Here is a 21,902-nt window from a genome sequence, read left to right on the forward strand (position 1 = left end):
CCTAGACACTTTCAGGACAGGAAGACAAGTCCCAGATCTGTGGTGGGCCTTGTCCCGAGGGGACCCTGCCCTGATCCAGGGAACTGAGAAGGTGGGGCAGCTTTCACCTGCAGACAGGACTTGGAGGCAGTCGTGGGGCAGTTTCTCTGCCTTCATCTTTTAATGGCCAGTGCGGTACAGTTAGTGGACAGACGGGTGGCTGACAGGGCACAGAGGGGTAGTGCGGTGGTCACAGCTGTGTCGTGGGCGTGGAAGGGCAGGCCGTCCTCCTGGAAGAGCCCATCTTTGGTGGGCTTCCCCGAGTCCCCTTAACTTGGCACTGAGCCAACCTGGGGCCTCCACCCTGCCCTGCAGGCCAGGGCTCAGGTTTCTCTTTCTTCAGGCTTTACTGGATGGGGATCAAGGTTTAGGGTGAGAGTTGACCTCAGCCAGGGTGTGGGGCCCTGTTTTGCGGCCCCCAAACTGTCCTCCCGCATCAGAGATGGGGAGGAGCCGCAGGAGTCAACAGCCCCCAGGCCTGTGGCATCGGGTGGGCACCAGGGCGTGTGAGGTGGTCCTGATGCACCCGGGCCGGCACAGACTATGGTCGGACACCCTTCGGACCCAGGGCTCCAGTTCCTCCGCAGCAATCGTGAAGTTCAGGAGAACCGGCATATAAGGCTAGGGGGAGGAGAGGCCTCCGGGGGATAACAGCGGGGCTGGCCCTCTCCTCTTAGTTCGTGAGGAGGGCCCCCAGTGCAGGAGGGGCTCAGTCAGGGGCTGTGGGCGGTGTGGTTGGGGCCGAGGGGCCCTCAATGCTGAACTGGCTGTGGGGGTTGCCAGGGAGGGCACTGGCTGGTGGTCTGCTCTCCTGAGTGGGGATGGCTGTGAGTGGCCCCCACAGAGCACTGAATGCGGAGGGGGGGCGAGGAGCGGGCATGAGACAGGATGCAGAGCACAGTGCTGGGCAGAGAGCCCCAGGGGTGAGGGCAGTGACAGGTCTGAGGCCTCTGAGAATGGGCGGAGCCCTGGGGCTGCAGCTCTGGGAAGCCGGGCCCACAGAGGGCGGCATTACTGGCACGGGAAGCAGCCAGGGCTCGCAGGCACGGCAGGCGGGGGTGCGGAGGGGGCCTCAGGCCTGGGGGGCCAGTGCGGGTCCCAGTGGCCCTCCCTGGGCAGAACCAGCTGGCTGGCTCAGAGACCGGCAGAGAAGGAGGCGTTGCTGGCAGAGGTCTGGAAGCAGCTCCGGTGGCCGTCGCGTGTGAGGCTGTAGGTGCAGTAGGCCACGGCAGAGCCCAGCGTCAGCCCTGTCATGTAGGACACTGTCATGGTGTTCCCTGCGGACAAGACCGGCCTGAGCTGGCGGGGGGCAGGCAGCCAGGGCCCCCCGGGGTCCTAGCAGCTGTGTGCACACACCGACAAGCCCAAATCCATGAGGGCCCTCGACAGAAGGCTGGTGCGGAAGCCCTGGCCTCTCGGGTGTGAAGCGGGTGACCACGGCCAGCTCCCGGGGCGGGGGGGTGCTGGGTGAGGACAGTTCCATGTGGGATCCCAGGCCTGGCCTGCTTCCTTGTCATGGACAGCTTGGGATGTCTAGTGGGCTTCTGGAACCTCCTGTGTCTGGAACCCGACTCTGGCCCCCGTCTCCCAGGGGAGCTCCCTCCCCCTCTCAGCTGATGGCAATCTACCTTCCTGCCTCGAGCCCCCAAACCTGAGAGTCCCTTTCTTACCCATCTCCCAGTTTGTCAGCTGGCCCTGTGGGCTCAAACCAGAATCCAGCACCTTCTTCCCGGCCCCGTCTCACCCCTCACCGCTCCTGCCCTGGGCACACACAGCTCTTCTGACTCAGGGCCTTTACTCGGGCTCTTCCCTTGCCCCGTCACATGGCACACAGCCAGCCTCCTCCCCACTTCCTCCTGGTCTTTGCTCAAAAGTCGTCCCCGCAGTGAACTCCCCTCAGGTTGCTCCGCTGGCATTGTGGACCCGACTCACCCCTCCCACTTCTCTGCTTCATTTTCCCCTGTTCTCTGTCACTTGTCTGTCTGTCTCTGGACTGTCAGCCCCAGAAGCGCAGGGGACATTGTTTTGTCACCACCTGCCAGCTGAGGCGTTACCTGCCAGCTCCCGCTGCCTGGGGCCCACTTTGCCGGCTGCCAGAATCATGGGCACGCTGCCGAAGTAGCCATTGCTAATGCCCATGAGCAGGGAGAAGACGCAGGGCCAGGCGGGGTGGCGGAGGGTGGGCGTGCCGCTGGGGTAGACGCACAGGATGAAGAGGGGGATGAAGACCACGCGCAGGCAGGAGCAGGCCAGCAGGTGCGTGCCCCGCCAGTCCATGGGCAGGGCGGCCAGGATCTGCAGGGTGGCAGCAGGTGTGTGGGCCCCGCCTCCTCCAGTCCGCCGCGGCCGCCAGATGCACCCCCTTCCCCAGGCAGTCCTGGCTCGGTCCAGCTTTGTCCATGAAAACCCAACCCCCATTACCGCAAACCAGTCCCTGGCCTGTGTTCCCATTCAGTTCTCCAGGAACCTCACAGGGTGGGGCTCTGGACCTTGTCTGAGAAAGGACGCCACCAAGCCCTAAGGGCTGGGCCCCCCAACAGGGGAAGCGGCAGGCTCGGTGCGGGGGGAACCCACTTGCTCTCTCATGAAGCAAAGACTCAAGTTGCTCAGACCTTCCAGCTGTGTGACCCCAGGCAAGTGGCTCCCCCTCTCTGAGCCCTGCATTCCTCATTTATCTAGACAGGACCCATGGCAGGCCTGCCCCAGAACCGGCAGCTTGGAGCCTCCAGCCTTGACCCGTGGCCCCCACCCTCCCCCCTCTCATAGCACATGACTCTGGTTCCTTGAGCCATTTCAGGGGACCCTGGCCCTCTGGAGCACTCCTGGTGCTGTCAGAGACCCGTCACCCAGGCGGACGGGAGCCTGCACTGGCCTCCGGGACACAGGTGACCCCAGGGCTGGCCTGCGGTCCACCGGGGCTGCCCTCAATGCTGTGGCCTGGGCGGGCACACAGCTGGGCTCCACCCTCTGCACCCAGGAGCATCACACATCCCCAGGGACATCTCCATGGCATCCCTGGTGGCCCTGGAGGTCTGCTGCCCCCATCTGTGACATGCTCAGGCCCCGTCCCCGGGGGGCAGCCCACCTTGCCCACGAAGTCGGAGAGGTTGAACACAGCCATGATGAGGATGGGCAGCCACTCGCCCAGGACGCAGTGCCGGATCTCGGACTCGAGACCCGGGAACAGGCACAGTGTGATAAAGTAGGTCACAGCGATGGACAGCATGTCGGCCCAGATGACACGGGCCACCACATACCGGTGCAGCAGCAGGGCTGTGGGAGCGGGACGGGGTCAGGGGTCAGCATCCTGGCCCCACCCCCGGCCTGAGCACCACCCACGGGTGCTGTGGCGAGCTTGGGGCCCAGCCCCCACCTCTGAAGGATGGCCAGCTCCTCTCAACTCTCGGCTGAGGCTCATCGAAGCGCATGTAGGCTCCCCTACCACGGATGACCACCTCGTGGGCCGGGCTGTCCTTTGGGGACACGCTGTTGGCCAGGGCTGGGCCCTGGTTCTCCTGGAGGACAGAGTGGGACCAGGTTTAGATGGGGGCCCCTCACGGCCCCCTGCCTGCCCTTGCTTCCTCATTGTCCCCCAAACACGGAGCTCCCGCCAGCCTCTGAGCCTTTGCAGCTTCTTCCTCTGTTCCCAACACCTTCCCTGTGGCTGTTCCCACCTCTGCCCCGCCTACACCACTCCTCTGCAGCCTCCCTGACCGTGAAGGGGGCCCCTGGTCTCCATTCTCTCCCAGCATGCCATCTCTTGCCCATCTCTGGGTCTCTGGGCTCCGAGGGGGACAGTGTCTCTGGCTCACTGCAGTGTCCCCAGCCGAGGGCCCTGGTGACTCACCACACCAACGTGTGTGAGAACATCCTGGCTCTCCCTGCCCTGCCCTGCCCTCCACCTGGCCGGACTCTCCTCCTTCAAGTGCTCACAGGCCTCACCTGCCACCCTGGGCCCGCTGGGGACTCTGCAGCCCCACTGCCACCAGAGGGCGCCTCAGCGCCCTAGGACGGCACTGGAGGGCCTGCGGGGAGGGGGGGCGGGGCTCAGGCCACAGGTGCTTGGTGCTACTAAGGGAAGGTGTTGGTCCACAGAAGGAGGGAGGCCCCGTGGGGCGGAGCCGGACACCACAGCACAGCAAGGCCCCCTGGGGGTTCTCCATGGGGACTGGGTAGAGCTTGTGTCCAGGGCCCCTGGGCTCCTTCCGGGAGTTGTGGCGGGGATGCAGGCGGCGGTGGGAGCTGCAGACTTACGAAGTGGATGTCCTCGGCAGCCACGTCGTGGTGCACGCGGTAGCCGGCCCTGTGGCCCGGGCGGCTGTCGCGGGGCCGCACGGTGTGGTGGAGCACGAAGCGGCTACGCCGCACCAGCAGGTGCAGCAGGAAGCAGAGCAGCTCGAGGCCGGCGGAGACCAGGAAGAAGATGAGCGTGCTGGCCCGCTCGTCCGGCAGCAGCAGCTTGGTGAGGATGCGGCTCAGCGAGACCATGACGCCGGCCGTGCCTGCGGGGGCGGGGGGGTGTGGGCCTGGGACCCCACTCGGCCCCCCTCGCCCCCTGCACACCCACCCCAGCCCAGCCGGACCCTGGTTCCGGGCCCTCTGCCTCCGCCCGTCTGCCCCGCCCCGCCCGGACCTCCCCCCGACACTGCAGCTCAGGCCCTGGAGCGCTTGTCACGCGCCTGCCGAGGACACTGTGGGGATGACACTCGTGGGCCTGTCCTCCTGGGACTTGGTGGGGAGAGGATGCAAACAAGTCAGCAAAGGGCCAACCGAGGGACGTCCAGGGGCAGGTGCCCTGGTGTATGGGGCTGCCTGAGGGTGGTGCTGCCCCGGGGCAGAGGGGGCGTGGGCTGCCTGGACCAGGGGCTGGAGGGCAAGTCCAAGGCTGCTGGGTAAGTTTCGGGTTTGAGCCCAGGGCGCTGTTCACTGAGCCGGGGCGGGTGGGAGGTGGTGGGTGGGCTTTGGAAAGCGAGTTTGAGAAACCGAGGGGGGTGGTGCCAGCTGGGGTGGCCCGCGCTGGCGCTCAGAGACAGCAGCTGTGAGGTGCGGCACTGACTCTGCAGGTACAGGGGAGGGGGGGAAGGGGGGGTGGGGAGGGTGGGGAGGGCTAACCCTCGCACGCACACACACACACACAAATGCACACCACACACAGGCGCAGGGCACGAGCCTCTCACATCACAAAGGTCCCTGTCCCCAGCCAGGCGGGCCCAGAGCTGTGAGCCCAGCCTCCGTCCAGGGACATCGTGTAGATTCCCCAGAAGGGGCTCCCGAACCCCAGGCAATCGGCGCCCCGCCCCCCAGGCCTGCTGATACTCACTCTCCCCGGTCATGACCCCCTGGGTGTACCTCTTGGGCAGCATCCCCGTGTACCCATAGAAGCTGGATTGCTGCACTTGAGAGAGAGAGGGGGTGGGGCAGCTGTGAGACATCCCCTGGTCAGTGTGGAACAGAATCCCCAAGTCTGAGGACACTGGGCTGGCGAAGGTGCAGGGAAGCGGATGTTAACACCGCCAGTGGAGGGGGTCCAATGACCTCGCAGGGCAGTGGAAACAGCTCTGGCCAGCAGACGGGGTGCGTCCTGCCTCCCACATGCCTGCCCTGGGGTAGCCAGGTGCCCCGACTCGTCTGCCCAATTAAATATGAGCGGAAATGCCACTTGTCACTTCTGGATGAGGCAGAGAAGAGCTCACAAGGACTTCCAGACTCTCTCCCCCAACAGCAGCCACCGGAGAGGCCCTGTGTCACCGATGGACCGTGGTCAGCCTGCGTGGCTGAGGGACTGTGTGGAATCCCACCCACGTGCTGGACGTGGAGCAAGAGCCAGAAAGAAGTCGTTTTTTGCAGCCACTGAGCTTTCTGGGCTCACTTGCTACTACAGCGTGACGCCTCTCATCCTGACCGACACAGGAAAATGGGCACCACCGGCTGTGGGTCTGCAGCCAGGCGATCCCCGCCTAGCTCCGCCCTGAGCAGGGCTGGCAAACTGGATTTCCTGGTCTCTACCAGCACTTCTGATTTTTTAACAGAATAGACCAGAGTACCCTGCCTGGCTTGAGGACAGTAGTTCAGGAAGCCTTGGTTTCATTGACAACAAATGGCTTCCTGGAGGAGGTGCCACGACAGCTGGGCCTCAAGCTGGACGTCCCCACAGAGGGGCAGGGAACAGGGAGGACCAGCCGTCATACTGCATAACAGGCCCCAGCACTGCAGCGGGGCTGGGTGGGATAGGCACAGTGGGCACCCAGGGGCTTAGTCCCTCCGCCCGCCCCACCCCCGCCCCCATCCCTACCTGTGCAGCCGAAGGCCACGATGCCCACAGCGGCCAGGTTGATGGCGTAAGCCTGGTCCCGTGAGAAGAGCTGCAGCCATACATCACAGATGCTGATGAAGAGGAGGGGGCCCAAGGCCAAGAGGTAGCCTGTGGGGGGAAGACCAGAGAGGGGAAGCGAGTGGTGGGCTGGGGGCTCCCACTTGTCCACCTCTTTCCTGGCACCAGTTCGGAGGGGTCCTCTCTCTGCCATTAAATGCATTAGTGCTTGGAGAGCGGGGTACACCTTAGGGGTCTAAGAGGGGCACCTGGAAGACTTCCTGGAGGAGGTGCTGTTGGAGCAGAACCTCGAAGCTGGATGTCAACACAGAGAGGTGGGGGAGGGCAGCAGAGCAGGCGGAGGGAAGGGCTTGGGCCCCTGGACAATGTGGGGCCCACAAAACTTCCCCGGGGCAGGTAACGTGCGAGTGGGTGCTGCGCCCACCACAGGCCTGGCCTTGTTTTCATACATAGAACCCCTGCAGCGTTCCTGGGACGGGCGCCCATTCTACAGACAAGGGGAGTGTGGGGCGGCAAGGCGCGGGAGAGCTGGGGGCCCAGGGTGGGGGCGTACCCGCAGTGATCCTGGTGTGCAGGCTCAGCCTCTCCACCAGCACGTTGTTCAGCAGCACGGCCACCAGCGCCACCAAGATGTAGGTGAGGCTCATGTCGAACACAATGGAGGTCCCTGTGGGGGGCGGCCAGCAGCAGGTGCCCAGGGGAGCCCCAGCCCCTGCACCTGCCCCGCCAGGCACTGCCTCCTCACCTGAGGGCCCAGAGAGGGCGAGGGGCTGCCCCGAGGTCACTCAGCAACCAGAGCTGAGCCCGGACTTGGATGGAACGGGCTCCCTGGGCAGGGTCCTGCCTGCGGGGCTTCTGGAGTGGGCCGGGCAGCCTCTGAGGGCCAAATGTGACGGGGGCACCCAGAGGGACCCACCTGGGAGCTTGTGGTGCAGGTAGTCCACGTCGGTGATGAAGCTGTTGTATGGCAGCAGGAAGCCCACGCCGGCCAGCAGCATCGCAAAGTAGATGGCATGGTAGCGGTCATCGGGTGCCGGGCCCTCTGCTGCTACCCCCAGAGACCCGGGTGAGAGGGGGACTAGCCCACTCGTGGCCACAGCCGGGCCCCCCCTCCAGGCTGTAGTCTACCACCACAGCCACCATCACCGTGGCCACCATCACTGTGGCCACTGCCACCAGGTCCCCCAGCATCATGGCTGTCACCACTCTAGCTTCCGTCGCTCTCCACAGCCACGGTTGCCGATGCTGCTGCATCACGGCCATTGTCACCACAGTCATAGCTTCGCAGCTGCTGCAACCATGGCGACCACCACCACCACCACCAGCACCGTGGCCACCACCCACGTTCGCGGCCATGGCTGCCCCGTCACTAGAATCATACTCCTGGGGCTCCAGCCTGTCCGGGACGGGCCCGGCCGCTGGCCTAGGAACTGCAGACAGGCTTAGCCGGCCCCCACTCGGGGAGAGCCAACGTCCCGCACTAAACCCTGAGTGTGGGCACATAGCTGCCCCTGAACCCTGCACATGGCCCTCTGTCTCTGTGCGTCTGTGTCTCCACTGTGTGTCTGTGCACCTCCCGCTGGCCTTGTCTCTGGTGGAACCTTCACTGATCCAGCCACCGTCCCCAAGGCCACTTCACTTAGAATCACCGTGGCCGCCATCCACTCCTATGGCCACGGCAGCCACAGCCACCGCCCCGCGATGTTGACTGCCACGCCGGGCCAGGGGGAGTCTGGCACCGAGGGTGGGCCCGGCTGGGCTCTGTCCACGCACATGGGCACAGAGCCAGCACTCCCTGTCCACACAGACGGGGGCAGAACCGGAGAGAAGACCCTGTTTCTGGGCCTGGAGTGGGGCTAGTATAAACCAGAGCCCCCCTGAAATGAGCTCTCATGCGGGGACAGTGTTCAGCAACATTTCGGGGTTTTGTGTCCGTGGAGAGTGGCACCAGCCGCTGTCCTTTTCCAGAGGAAGTCACGAAGGCTCGGAGAACAAGGACTTGCCCGAGGTCCCAGAGCGAGCAGAGGCAGTGGAACTGGGCCCTCCCTGCAGGTGACTCCACAGGCGGCTGGCCTGTCTCCTCCCAGTTCGGCTTGGAGAGCCTGTGCCCCGGACCGAGGCACGCAGCCCAGCCCAAACCAGGCCTTGAGCCTGACGGCTGTCCTGCTTCCAGGCACTCTCCCATTTCCACTGAAGTGAGGCATGGCTTGCTTTGGCCAATGAATGTGACTGAAATGACCTGTGTCACTTCAGAGAGAAGTTTTACACACGGGTCAGAGTGTGGGTCACCGTGCACCCTCCCGCCTGGACCGGGGGTCACGGAGCCCCTGTTCCGAGGGAGCCTCCTTGGCCTGGCTCTGTACCCGCAATGGGGAGGCGGCCTGCAGGTGAAGGCACCGAGACCCCCCCATGGGGCTGGTTAGTTACTGCCGCAGACCTCATCTGGCCGCCCCCCGCCGCCCCCCACGCTTGTGACAGCCTGCGGTTCCCATCTCTGAGGCTCCCCTGGCCATCTCTGCTTCAGGCCAGACATACACCTTGCCCGCACCCTCACTCACCAGAGTCAGTGAGAATTGGGGCTCCCCTGGCCGCGCTGCCCTGGCCAAGAGCCACCCCTGCAGCCGCCTCCTCTTCCAGCGGGCAGCTGTCGAAGCCGAAGCTCGTCACCACGCTCCTGGCCGGCGTGCCTGCCACGCTGGGCTCCTGGAGATGCTGGCTGCCCACGGTGCCCATGGTGGCCCGTGCTGCGGGGAGAGGGAGGCTGAGGGAGCCCCTGCCTGCCACTGTCCCGTCACCAGGCCTGTCCCCGCCTGCTCTGAAGCAGCGCAGCTGGGCACACAGACCTCAGCAGGGGGGAAGTCATGTGATCTCTGTTAGGAAGAGGCTAGGACAGAGGCCTGCGTGAGGGTGGAGGCAGTGGGCACTGAGAGACGGGGGTGGGGGTGGAGAGGCAGGGGGAGGCGGCTGCCAGGACCAGCGGGCAAGCCATTAGAACAGCAGGTGACACCAGTGAAGGGCACTTCCCTCTGGGGGGAGGGGCCCACGTTCATCCCCTTGGCAGCCAGGACAGCGAGGGTTTGAGGGTGAGCAAGTCCCCCTCCCCGCCGCCCCAGTCTCACAGGGGTCAGCGGGGCCACCCCAACCCAAACCCAGGCCGGAGGACACTCGGGGTGGCCACCTTCACTGGCAGAATGTCCTTGCTCTGGTCTTGCCTCTGTGTCCCTTGCTTCAGTTCACACCTGCGAGCCCCAGGAAGGAGCTAACTGATCCAGGCGGGAGAGGCCCCGCGGGGACAGCACTGTGTGTGTGTGTGGGGGGGGTCGTCTTTACCAAAGACAAGTGTCAGTGTGTCTTTCCAATGACCTTGTGTATTTATCTGACCACGAAAGGGCACATGCTCCCTGGAGAGCATCTGAGGCGGAGATGGGAGGCCGCGCACTGCCCCCGAGGGTGGCACCTCTGGTCTCCAGCCCCGTGAGCATGTGTGGGAGAACCCGTGGGGGAGCTGGGGGACCACGTCCTGAGGGGCCCCACGTGCCCAGGGTTATGACCAATGTCTCTGAGGTGAGCTCACAGATATACTCCCCGACCCCCCACTTGCTCATTTCCTCCAGCTCTCCTGCCTCAGTTTACCCACTCCTGAGCAATAGCATGGGTTACCAAGCGCCTCCCCCAAGCCCGTGGTTCTCCTGCCTGGCTCCCCATAGACTCTTTCCTGAGCAATAGCATGGGTTACCAAGCGCCTCCCCCAAGCCCGTGGTTCTCCTGCCTGGCTCCCCATAGACTCGTCACTGGGGCCTGGGAGCCGGGAGCAGTCCCTGCTTCCAGGCTGGTGCTGGGGGCTGGGGAAATTCTGCCCCGCCCACTGGGGCTGGCGGGCTGGTGGGCACCTCAAGCACCGAGCAGAGTGCTGGGGCTTCTTCTGGGGGCTGGGAAGCCAGATACAGCCCCCTCAGGAGCCCCCTTCTTCCTGAGCCCCAGCCCTGGGTCTCCCAACACATCCCTAGCTGGGGCCCCCGAGCAGGACTCCGGACAGAGATCAGCCTGGATTTGAATGGCTGTGGCCTTCACCTGGGCCACCCCCTAGGCATGGAGACGGTGCCCACCCACCCAGCTTCCCTCTGCTGATGTGGGGGCTGGGACACAGGACCCTCCTCACGCACGACCTGCTCAGGGCAGAGCAGGCCCCACCCTGGAGACCGTCCACCCTGGCCCCCAGGGCCTAATCAGCACAGGGTCAGAGACGCAGCGCTCAGACACCCCGCCTCCGTGTGAGGTCGCTGCCCGGCTGAGAGGCCACGCCACCGGCGAGGTGGACGTGCTCAGCATGCAGCCAGGAGGCGGCCCCACCTCTGCCTCTGGCTCTGTGGGGCAGCAGGCGGCTGCCACCCACACCAGCGGCCCCTGCCCCATGTGCTCCTCCAGACCCTCTCCTGGAGGTGGGGGGCGCACTCTGGCTCCCCCCGACACGGCCCCATGCCCCCTGACACCGCATCACTGGCCTGGGCAGAGGACAGACTGCACAGATGATGGGTGGGAGCAGGGGTGACTGCGGAGTCGCCCCCACCTCTCCAGGCTGCTGGCCTCCAATTCGCCCTCCTCAGGCCCTGCGTGCTCCACACCAGCAGCCCAGAGCCTCAGGTGGAACCGCACCCCCCACCTCCCCCTCCCGTGTCCCCCTTTAATTAAAATCTGGACCGTGCACGTGGGCTCTCCTCTGCCCCCCACCCTGCTGGGACCCCTCCGTACCCTCCCTGGGGAGTGGCCGGGATGGCCACAGGTCGCCCTGGGCCTCAGTTTCCCCTCTCCATGCTGTGGACAAGGAGGGTGACGCACCTCCCAAACAGGAAAGGCTGCAGTCAGGAGGTGCTGGCAGTCACACGCGCCCCATGTCACAGCACTGCTGGGGGCCTGCAGGGGCTCCGACCCCAACAGAGCTGAAAACCCGGCTCACACCGCCACTTTGTAGAAAGGGCAACTGAGGCACCAAGAGCCACGTGCAGGGGGGTGACCCCCTGTGGCTCCCCCGTTTCAGCTGTGACTGAGGGGACATTGGTTCTGATTGTGCCCCAGGGTGCTGTGGAGGTGCTGGGCATCTGTGCCCCAAGGCCAGGCTGGCCCCTCAGGGGCTGTGCCCCACCTCCAGAGTGCGTCCCCACAGAGGGGACAGGGGACCTGAATTCTGTGTGGGGAGCCAGCCCGCTGGTCCCACTCCCTGCAGGCCACAGCACCCAGCAGCTGGACGCCCTTGGATGGCCCTGGGCCCCTGCCTAGGCCAGCTCAGGAGTTCCCTGCTGCTCCCTCCACAGCCAAGCCCTCCCTGCTGCCTCACCGCCACCAGGGCGCCTCTGCCCTCAGAAAAGTGGGTTCAGGATCCTCTGATCACCCCCTTCCTGGAGCCTCCCCCAGGACAGCTGAATGCACTGGCCACAGGCGCTGGCTGGCTGGCTGGCTCGTTGGTGGCTGGGGCGGCTGGGACACCCCCTCTCTCCCATCCTGGTTTCTGCAGTTTCCGGAGACTCTGAGTACACCCCCCGCCCCCGCCCCAAACACCGCTGCCCCTTTCCATCAGCAATAAAGTTGGTTCCCAGGCCTGTGCCCCCAGACCAAGGGCAGATCCCCCCCGTCCGCCACTGCGAGGTGACCCCTGGCACAGGCCCGCCTCTTCCCGAGGCTTTTCCAAGAGCTAGGAGAGGGCTGGCTGGGGGAAAGGGTGACGGGGCAGGGGGAACTTCAGGTGAAAGGACCCTTACTTGGCCCGTGCTAAGTAAGGGGAAGGAGGTGGCACAAGACCAGGGCAGGCTGGGGTCCCGGCCACTCTACCCCTTCCGGAATCTGTTGCTGTGCTCGCAGATGGGCTGATGGGGGCCGAGGAGGTGGTCGCCCGGTACGGGTGCTGGAAGAGGTGGGGTGGAAGCTCCCACTTGCCGGGACAGGGGGTAGGATGGGCGACTTGGGTTCCCCAGGGTCTCGTGCCTGCGCCCCTGTACGCGGCGGCCCGAACCGGCGCGGAGTGGGGCCGAGCGCGCCGCAGACAAAGGCTCCGACAGGTCTCCGCATCCCAGCCGGTCCGCGCCCCCACCCGCTACCTCCGCGGTGGCCGCTTACCTTGGCCGGGTCCGCCCGGGGATCCTTGGCGCGTCCGACCCCTTCTTGTGCCCACCGCCCCCGCGCCGGGACCCCTGGGCACCGGCGCCCCGGTCGGCTGTGCCCCGAGCCCCCCACCCCGCACGCCGCCTCGGGCCGGGCGCAGCCGGCGTTCTCCGCGGGTGCGGGTCCGCCGGCCCCTGGGTCGGCGAGCGCGTACAGGGGGTTCAGAGGCAGCGGCGAGCTCGGCCGGACCCCGCGCTCCGCCCCACTCGCGGGGCCCCGCCCGCCCGCCTGCCATCCCCCGCCCCCTTCCCCGCCTCTCCTGGGCTCGCGGCCTCCGCAGAGGTGGGGACGCGGCGGAGGCTGAGGTCTCGCCGGACACCAACCCCCCAGGGAGTGGTAGTGGCCGGGCAACCCTGGGAGACCCGCGGCTGACCTGGCCCACCACCTCCCATATCCTACCCATCCCCGCCGGGTACCCAGCTCCGTTACCCCGCCTCCGCTCCGCCGCCACCCCAAGTCTGCTGGGAGGAGGCCTGAGATGCGGATGAGGTGGGGGGGGGAGGTGGGAGGGTCGGTGAGTGGGGCCGGTCTCTCCGGTGACCAGACTCACGATTTTGAGGGCTGAGTTGGAGTCCTTGGGCTGGAGACCCTGCGGGTTCCAGCGGTGTTCAGGGACTGCCACGGCTCCCCAAGTGCTCCCTTGCCTGGTCCCCGCCCCTGGGCCCAGTCCCTGGGCCGAGGCCTGTCCGTGGGAAGCACGCGAGTCCCCTCCCCACCTCGCCCCGGGCCACTGGGGTGGGACCCACACAGGTATCTGCGGGCCTGTGCGGGCTTCCACCCCGATGCCCTCTCCCCCCTTTCCACAGGCTAGCGCCTCCTCCCGTGGAGACCCACCTCCCGCAGCACCCGGAGGCCCCTGGGGTGCTTCTGCCGCAGCTGGGGTCGCACTTGTTGTGTGAGAGGGGCAGTGGGGGTGGGTGGGCCGGCCGAGGGGGTCTTGTTGGCAGTGGGATGGCCCTGGAGAGTTTTATTCCGAGGAGGGGGCGCGCCCTGACCTAGGTTTTCAAACCTAGCCTGCTGGTAGGAGTGCAAATGGGAACAACCTTCTGGAAAGTAAATTGGCCTAAAACCCATGCTCACCCTTTGATCCAGAAAATGTAGCCCAAGGAAATAATTCTAAATACAAACACGGTTCTCATAAGAGCCAAACATTGCAAATAGCCCAGCTGCCCAAGAAGAGTGGCTGAGTAATAGTCATCTCGGTGGGGGACGAGGACATTGTTACTTTTGAAAAACCCAAGAAAACCGGTGGAATAATGTTGCTACGCAGAGAACCCCGAAGTCACACAGAGGTCACGAAGCATTTATAATAACGTGGGCGACGGCGGTGCAAGGGTGTCATGCTGTGCAAACAGGAAATGAAAAGACGCACAAAGATACTCTGCACTTTGTGTCCAAAACATGGAAAAACGGTAAGATGATTTTCTGGGACAACCCAAGTAACCAGTCAAGCTGCTATCAGGAGAGGAGGACTAAACAGGGCAATTACTGGCCAGGAAACAGAGACGCTGGTTACAGAGCCAGCACCTCTCTGCTCCAAGCCCCCGGCCCAGGCAGTTTCACGGAAAAGAGTTCCGCCAAACCTTCAGAGGAGAGAGCGCTGGGGGGGCGACTGCACTTCTGACACCCGGCAGAGATTTCTCTAGAAGACAACAGACCAGTCTCACCTGTGAATAGCAGTGTGAAGTCCCGGATGAAGTATGGGCGGAATCCAGCAGCACAGTAAATTCAGAACATCCCACAACTGTAAAGAAACATTGTACGACTGTCTCTGTAGATACTAGAAAAGGCTTTGGGTAAGACACAACCTTGCTTCTTAATTTTGACAAAACCCGGATAAACATGGGCACTGGGGGACTTCTGGGCATCGCCGAGATTGGACGCCCACTCTTCCTCCTCCCCCCGCCTTGGAGAGCTGGCTGGCGTCTGGAGACCAGAGAAAGAGACGGGATCTGTATACACCGGGAAAGAGGGGTTAAGTTATTGCTGCCTGTAGGCAAGGGGACCATTTAGCTGGAGGAACCCAGCGACCCAAGTGAAAACCTTTTGAGGGATTTCCGCAGCCTTCCTCCTTAGGCACAACAATGAGAAAAATGCAGTGGAAGGAAAGATTAATTTACAATGGCAACCAAAGAGATAAAATCCCCCGGAATAATCTTAATTAGAAATGTTCAATGCCTACATGAAAATATTTTAAAGGGACGCTTTTCAAAAGCCTTTGTGAGGGACCTGGAGGAAGACAAATGGGTAGACAGGGTGTGATTTTCGACTAAGTCAGTTTGCTTGTCTAACAGCGGCCCGGTGGAAACAGCAGCAGGATGTCCCTCCTCTGGAAGCAGATACTCTGATTCTGAAGCTCACGAGCGAAAAGGATTTGCAAGAGTGACCGAGGGGTCACGAGGGCTACCTTGCTGGACACAGAGGGGAAACAAGGCGCCCGGCCTGCAGCCGCAGCTGGACTCGGAGGACAGCCCCTCCGAGGACACAGGACGTGCTTCCAGAAGCCAGCCCAAGTGCACGCTCTGACACGGCGCTTTTAAAAAATGATAGTGAGTGTGATAGCTTTTCATGTTAAGGGGGGAAAGATGGGTTATCCTATAAATGGTGTTTGCACCATTAGGTGACAAGCTGAAAATAAAATAAAATTAGATCTCGCCCTGACTGGTGTGGCTCCGTGGATTGAGTGCTGGCCTGCCAACCAAGGGTCACCGGTTCGAGTTCCAGTCGGGGCACATGCCTGGGTTGCCAGGCATGGTCAGGTCCGCAGTAGGGGGCGCGTGGGAGGCAACCACACATGGATGTTTCTCTCTTTTTCTCCCTCCCCCTCTCTAAAAATAAATAAATAAATAAATCTTTAAAAAAATAAAATAAAATTAGAGCTCTACCTCCTTCCTTATACCAAAACCAAAACAATAACAAAAATAACAACCAACAACATACGCAGATTTTAGTTTTTAATTTTGTAGAAAGTTCTTCCTAAGCAACACACAAAACTCAAGAGCCATTAGCGAAAAGAAAAAAAAACCCCCACTACGTTGGACTATTCATTAAAAATATAAAATGGAGCCCTGGCGGTGTGTCTCCGCGGACTGAGCTCCAGCCCGCAAACCAAAAGATCACCTGTTCAATTCCCAGTCAGGACACACGCCTGGGTTGCGGGCCAGGTCCCCAGTTGGGGGTGTGTGAGAGGCAACCCATCCGTGTTTCTCTCCCTCTCTCCTTCCCTGCTCCTTTCTCTGAAAATAAATAAATAAAATCTTAAAAAATATAAGATGTGTGCAGGGAAAAACCCATCATAAACAAGATGGAAGAGACGATGCCAAAGTGGGGAAAATATTTGCAACACACACAACAGCTGGTGGGCCCAGTTCCTTAATGTGTAAGGAGCACCTACAAGTCAACAAGAAAAAGACAACTAATAGAAAAGATGAATAAAGGATATAAAATGATAATTTACCAAAAAAAAGAAAAAAAAGCAAACAAGGAAACACAGTGGCTTTAACACATGAGAAACTGCCCGAGTCTTCACCTAATCTAAAAAGTACAGATTAAAACTACATCGAGCCCTGGCTGGTGTGGCTCCGTTGGTTGGAGCATTGTCCCATAGACTGCCAGGTCACAGGGCTGATTCCCAGTCGGGGCACATATCCAAGTTGTAGGTTCGGTCCCCAGTACTGGCGTATACAAGAAGGCAATCAATTGATGTTTCTCTTTCTCTGTTTAAAAAAAAAGAAAGAAAAAAAAAGGTCTCGGGTGGAGGTTTGGAAACAACTGCACAGCAGAGAGGCCACTTCTCTCTCCGCACGTCAGCAAACCCAGCGAATCTGACGTCAGCCCCGGCATGGCAGCGGGAGCGGGGGGAGGCCCTTCGTGCAAGGGGTGGGAATGTAAATTTATGCAGCTTCTGTGGAAGCACATTTGGCACATCCATCAAATTTTAAATGCACAAATGATGTGCTCCATTAATTCTATTTTGAAGAAGGTACACAATATTATTCTTGCATATTTGTTCAAAGCTTTGCAGCCAGGGGATGTTCGCTGCGTTTTGGTAATAGCAGCAGATCAGAGCCGGCGTCAGTGTCCAACGGCACAGCGACATTCCGTGCGGTCCGTAAGAAGGGGGAGGCAGCTCCACTCGCGCAAATGTGGAGCGGTGAACAGACATATTGTGTCGCTTTTACAAAGTGTGAGGTGCAGCAGAGCGTGTGCGACGGCTGAGTTTACGTGTCGACCTGGTTGGCCCCGGTGAGTGTGCACACGCACGCCTGGGCCGGTGGGTTCTGTTTCTCCGGAGACGCTGACTACATCCGCGCGCACAGTACGAAACCACCTGGGTTGGAAGTGGGGGCGGGGGCGCTCGCTCGCTGCACGCAGCTGTTTCTGGAAGGATGAGCCATAAGCAGGTCATGGCGACGCCTCTGAGAGGGGAGGGGGTGGCTGGGGTCAGAGAAGGGGCGCTCCGTTTTACCGGAGACTTTTGGGCACGTTGCTGTGTTTGACGTAAAGCGGGTAAGCAGGGCACGCGGGCGTGCTTCTGCTCTGCATGAAGGCTGGAAGGAAATGTAGCGAAATATGCAACTGTGGTTGTCATTGAATGTGGAGATGCCTGTGGAGGCACCATCTTCCTCGCTTTTCCTGCCTTTTCTACAGCAAGTCCATGTCCATTGGTAATGGTTTTCACCTTGTACACCTTTATCAAGAAACACTAAAAATGTATGTGTGGAGAGAGACATCTGGTCTACCCGACCTTCACCTTCTCCTGCTCCCCACGCCCCCTCCCCCTGCCAGCACCAAGTCATAGGCCCACTTGCGGGTGAAGAACCTCCGAGTGGGGGGGAATGCCTGCCCGGACGGGGAGAGCTTCCGGGTGTGGAGTGGGGCCAGGTCTGGTTTCCCGATCTGCAGTATGACCGATGGTGCCCAGGGTCCAGGGGTCCTTGGCCAGGGCTTGTGTGTGGTGGAAGATCAGGGCTGGGATGTGGGGGTTTCCAGGGGGCCCATGGCAGCAGGAGGAAAGAGTGCCTTTGGGGAGGGCCCAGAGCTGAGAGGCAGGCCGCCCCACAGCTGGCTGCCTCAGGAGCCTTCCTCGGCGGCTGTCGGTGGAGAAGGAGTCCTTGGTGTGGAGGAGGAGGAGGGTGGCCAGGGCCCACACGGCAGAGGCGACAGAGGTGTGGAGTGAAGCCAGAACAGAGCAGATGGGAGCGTCTCCCTTTTGGGGAGGAATAGTCTCCCCCCCTTGCCATTCTGTATTCGGACAGGTGATGTGGGCCAGCCAGTGGGAATTCCATAGTTGTGATAAACCAGAGGTCTGAAAAGCTTCGCCTTTACACCTTCGCCATCACCGTGAGAACGCACCCAGGCTATGAGGAAGGGAGACACGTGCAGCCCAGCCACATGGCCGAGGCCACCGGGGTCAGCCCGCCGCCAGCCAACCCCAACCGAGAGCAAGCCAGTCAAGATCAGCAGAGCCTCCCTTACCACCGCCCAAGATGTGAGAGCCACAGACATGGTCGAAAGCCACTGACGTTGTGTGGGTGTTTGTGACACAGCACCGCTGTGGCCCTGGGTAACGGCTACCCTGAGTGAAGGACTTCAGCAGTGGGCCACGCCGTCCTGTGCCCTGTGCCCTGGGGTCAAAGGTCAACCTTGCACGGTGCCATGGTCTCATGCACACGGGCCTCATCTCAGTCTCGGAGGTGGACGTCCTGCCTCTGTCACCCCAGGGGGACCCTCAGCGCTCGGGAAGCTCAGCAGGTGGTAGGAGTGCAGCCTACCTACTGTGTGACCCCGGATCGCCCATCTCTCCCCTCCGGGCCTCACCTGGGAAGGGGACTGAAAGGACTCTTGGAAGGAGTAAGAGACACAATACGCTTCACATGGGGCCTGGTGCTTAGGAAACACCTTACACGTGAGCTCTCACCTTACACCTTCCTTGAGCTCTCCCAGCTGCCCTGTGACATGGGACTGTTCCTGTCACCACCCGTCTGATGTGGGGGCAAACTGAGACCCAGAAAGGTCAAAGCTGAGACTTGCGACTCTGCACCCCAGGTGCTGCGGCTCACAGATGGCTCGCTGGCGGTGAGCGGCAGAGCCAGGAAGGGGTTCCCTGTGGGGCGCCAGGGTGGGCTAGGCGCGGGACCGGCCTGCTGTCCCTGATGGTGACATCCTGGCCTCGCTGACAGCAGCAAGGACCCTGCTAGTCAACGTGTGCCCTCCTACCCCTGGCAGCAGCTGCCCCATTGAGGGAGCCGGTGACCGGCTGTGGCAGGGACAGAGGGAGGGCCTGAGGCCGCGCTGCTCTGTCCGCTGGGCTCACAAAGGCAGCTGGGCTGGGAGAGGCTGTGGTGGGGTCTATATCATGGACACAGTGAGCAGGGGGCGGCCACCGCCGGGGACCAAGGACCTGCTTTGTCCTTACTCAGCAAGTGCCGGGCGCTGTTCTTTTTAAAAAAGGGTTTATTTATTTATTTTGGGGGGGTGAGGGAAGGGATACAGGAAGGGAGAGAAACCTCAGTGTGTGGTTGCCTCTCATGCGCCTCCCACTGGGGACCTGGCCCGCAACCCAGGCGTGTGCCCTGACTGGGAATTGAACTGGTGACCTTTCGTCTCGCAGGCCAGCGCTCAGTCCACTGAGCCGCAGCAGCTGGGGATGGGCGCTGCTCTAAACGGCTTCACAGGCTCCCCGCCACAACCCAGGCACGTGCCCAGACTGGGAATCGAACTGGTGACCCTTTGGTTTTGCTACAAAAACAAAAACCAAACCAAACCAAACCAAACCAAAAGCACCATTCGACCGCTAGCTAATGACAGGCATGTTCGGGGTGAGGTGTCTGACGTCTGCCCCCGACTCTGAACTGCGTTACAGAAGTAGGGGGGCTCGGTGGGGCGGTGGGGATTTGCAACAGACGGATACTGGCACACAGACAGCAAGACAGACGCACGCAGTGGGCGCACGGGTGCTCACTGCACAACCCTCTCAGCTCCCATGTTGACAGTTTTCACCATAAAACGCTGGGGAGAAAGAAGTATAAAGAGAGCCCAGCGGTGCCCCTCACCCCCACCCACCGCTGCGCCAGCGGGGCTGACGCCAGCCACAGAGGCTGTGCCATCTGCTTCCTGCAGAGCACAAACCTAATTGTTCCAAACTTATTAACTTAAAGCCCATTAGAATCTTCCCATCAACCTGTACACGACGTAGCCAAGAGCCAGACCCAGACAGGAGTGACGGGCCCACTCAGGACAGAGCTGGGGCGGGGCAGATGCTGCGGGGTGGGGGGGCAAGGTCCAGGGCCAGCCAATTGGGCATGCCGGGCAGGCCAGGCCTCAGAAGACCACAGAGGGACGAGGGTCTCTCCCGCCTCTGTGTCCCCCCCACCCCATGCAAAGCCTGTGTTCCTGGACAGAGTGTCCCCTGGAACTGCCGGAGCCCCAGGGCCAGAGATAAAAAGTCCCTGCCCCTGATGCAGGGTCAGCCCCCAGCTCCGCCTGGGCCACGCCCGCTCTCCCTCCATTCAAGTGCAGAGCCGCTGGCAGACGCGTCAGAATCAGAGAAACCGAGATCCAACCACTGGGCCGTGTGAATAAACAAACGGCCTGAGATTCTGTCCGAAGAGGGGCAGGGACGCCATGTGGGGCCCGGGAGGACGGGCTGGGGGTTGGTGCTAGGCCAGCAGCTAGGGGCCAGGCTCTGGGCCGAGTGCACAGTCAGCTCCAGCCGTCCGGTGGTGGTGGTGGGGGGATGGTGACCTAGGGTGAGCCGAGGCTCAGAGAGGCGGAGGGCTCCTGTCACACAGCGAGGCCCAGCGTCGCTGGTCCCTCCGCAGGGGCCTGGTGGGCCCCACCCCCCGACCCTCAGGCCTGGACCTCAGAGGGAGTCACACCACAAGCCAGGCTTCTGGGGCGAGGGTCCCCAAGCCACATGTGGCCCCCTGAGCCTCCACCCCTCGGGACACCCAGGCTGCCAGCGAGGTGGGAGAAAGGCCCCCTAGGGCCTCCGCTGGAGGCAGGCTGGTGGCAGTGGCGGCGGCGGGAGCTGCCTGGCCTGTCGCCAGGAGCTTTTAGCAGGAAGAGCAGCTCTTCATTACGGCTGGGTGGATGCAGCTGGGTGGATGCGGCTGGGGGGACGGCAGCCTCCGGGCGGGGCCTGCCGCTGTCCCCGAGCCCTGACCTCCTCGCTTCTGCTGCCCCAGACCCTCCTGTGCTCCCGCCAGTCCTGGACCCCACACGCCCACCAGTGCCTCCTGGCCTACCCACCCCGCCCTCCCAGCATACCAGCCACACCCCACACCCACCGGCTTCACCCCACCCCGCTCCGCTCCGAGGCGCCTCTTCCCCAAGCTTTTACCCACTATTGTAGTTAGCTCTCCCCACTTGCCCATCAACACACACACACTCCCCTCCACTGCTCCCCGACTCCTGTGCGCGTGTAAAGTCACAGCCCAGCCCCCGGGAGCTCCCCCGACTTTGATGGGGTGGGGATGACCCTGAGCACTCACTGGGTACCAGACAGCACCTGAGGGCGGCTCGATGACACCCCACTTTACAGGTGGGTACGAGGCCCAGGAAAGGGAAGGCACTTGCCCAGCTCCCGAGGAGGGCTGGGTAAGTGAGAGGGGCCCGGGTGACAGGACCGCAGTCAGGGCTAGGGGCAGAGTGATGCCGTCCTGGGGTCTGGCCCCACTGTGGCCACCCCAGATGAAGGCAGGAGGGCGGTCGGATTCCCAGCCACCCCGGTTCCCGAACACCCGCACGACAGCGTTCCCCCGCCCTGCTGCTCAGGGATGACACGCCCCTTTCACAGGTGAGAAAACAGAGACCAGCCAGCAAGCCTAAGGGACTGGCTCCCTGCTTCCCAGACAGGCTCGCAGGGCATGGCAGAGCCAGGGCCGGCCCGCTGGGACCCCAAGCCAGCGCCCTCCCAGTGACTGATGGCCGCCTGGGCGCGCAGCCACCGCCGAGCCTCACCTGGGCTGTCCTGGGCTCCCTCTGTGACAGCCTTTCGGGCGGAGTCGGAATGTGCCCGGCTGCCCGGCAGACACACGGCGTGGAGGAGCCTTTGTACTCTGTATTTACAAGAGGAGGCTTGTGAGCAAATTAGCAGGGTAACCAGGGAAAATGTTTGGCTTCCGTGGGTGGGAATTGCAGCCATCTGTTCCCAAGCGCTGGGAAAACAGTGGAGCAGTCGCTGGCGCCCCCCACCCGCCACCCAGGGCTGCCGAGAGGGCTGGCTGGCACCCGTGGCTGTGTGTCCCCAGGCAGGGCCATGCCCCCTCTGAGCCTCAGTATCTGCATCTGCGACGCCCTGGGGCCTGCTCAGCTCTGGTGACCTCAGAACCCTCCCGCCTGCCCCCTTCTCCTGCTGCTCCCCTCTCCTGGCTCC

General features: G+C 62.4%; 1 protein-coding gene across 4 annotated transcripts; it reads right to left on the reverse strand.

The window, feature by feature from the left end:
* Window positions 1–137: 137 nt before the first annotated feature.
* Window positions 138–21,566, reverse strand: SLC29A4 (solute carrier family 29 member 4). Of its 4 annotated transcripts, none has more exons than XM_053927434.2 (12): window positions 21,488–21,566; window positions 14,191–14,267; window positions 8,929–9,114; window positions 7,287–7,415; window positions 6,924–7,037; window positions 6,332–6,460; window positions 5,360–5,434; window positions 4,294–4,541; window positions 3,413–3,554; window positions 3,125–3,312; window positions 2,094–2,334; window positions 138–1,316 (listed from the first exon to the last, which is right to left on the reverse strand). In XM_053927434.2, exons 3-12 carry the CDS (start codon window positions 9,101–9,103, stop codon window positions 1,174–1,176), a joined length of 1,584 nt encoding a protein of 527 aa, XP_053783409.1. In that variant the 5' UTR covers window positions 9,104–9,114; window positions 14,191–14,267; window positions 21,488–21,566; the 3' UTR covers window positions 138–1,173. The 4 variants fall into 4 exon arrangements, with proteins under 4 accessions (XP_053783409.1, XP_053783406.1, XP_053783408.1 ...); XM_053927431.2 differs by having other exon boundaries at window positions 7,287–7,418; XM_053927433.2 differs by lacking the exons at window positions 14,191–14,267; window positions 21,488–21,566 and adding an exon at window positions 13,074–13,120 and having other exon boundaries at window positions 7,287–7,418.
* Between the last annotated feature and the right edge of the window lie 336 nt (window positions 21,567–21,902).

Source organism: Desmodus rotundus, chromosome 6, assembly GCF_022682495.2.
Source record: "Desmodus rotundus isolate HL8 chromosome 6, HLdesRot8A.1, whole genome shotgun sequence".
NCBI lineage: Eukaryota > Metazoa > Chordata > Mammalia > Chiroptera > Phyllostomidae > Desmodus > Desmodus rotundus.

What these genes read in the sequence shown, in the direction of transcription:
- SLC29A4 (XM_053927431.2), bottom strand. Translation starts at nt 9,103, where the DNA reads ATGGGCACCGTGGGCAGCCAGCATCTCCAGGAGCCCAGCGTGGCAGGC. An exon ending in CTGCCGAGGACATCCACTTC is followed by an intron (nt 3,555 to 4,293) that starts GTAAGTCTGCAG and finishes TCTGTCCTCCAG; the next exon opens with GAGAACCAGGGCCCAGCCCT. An exon ending in TCTCCGACTTCGTGGGCAAG is followed by an intron (nt 2,335 to 3,124) that starts GTGGGCTGCCCC and finishes GCCACCCTGCAG; the next exon opens with ATCCTGGCCGCCCTGCCCAT.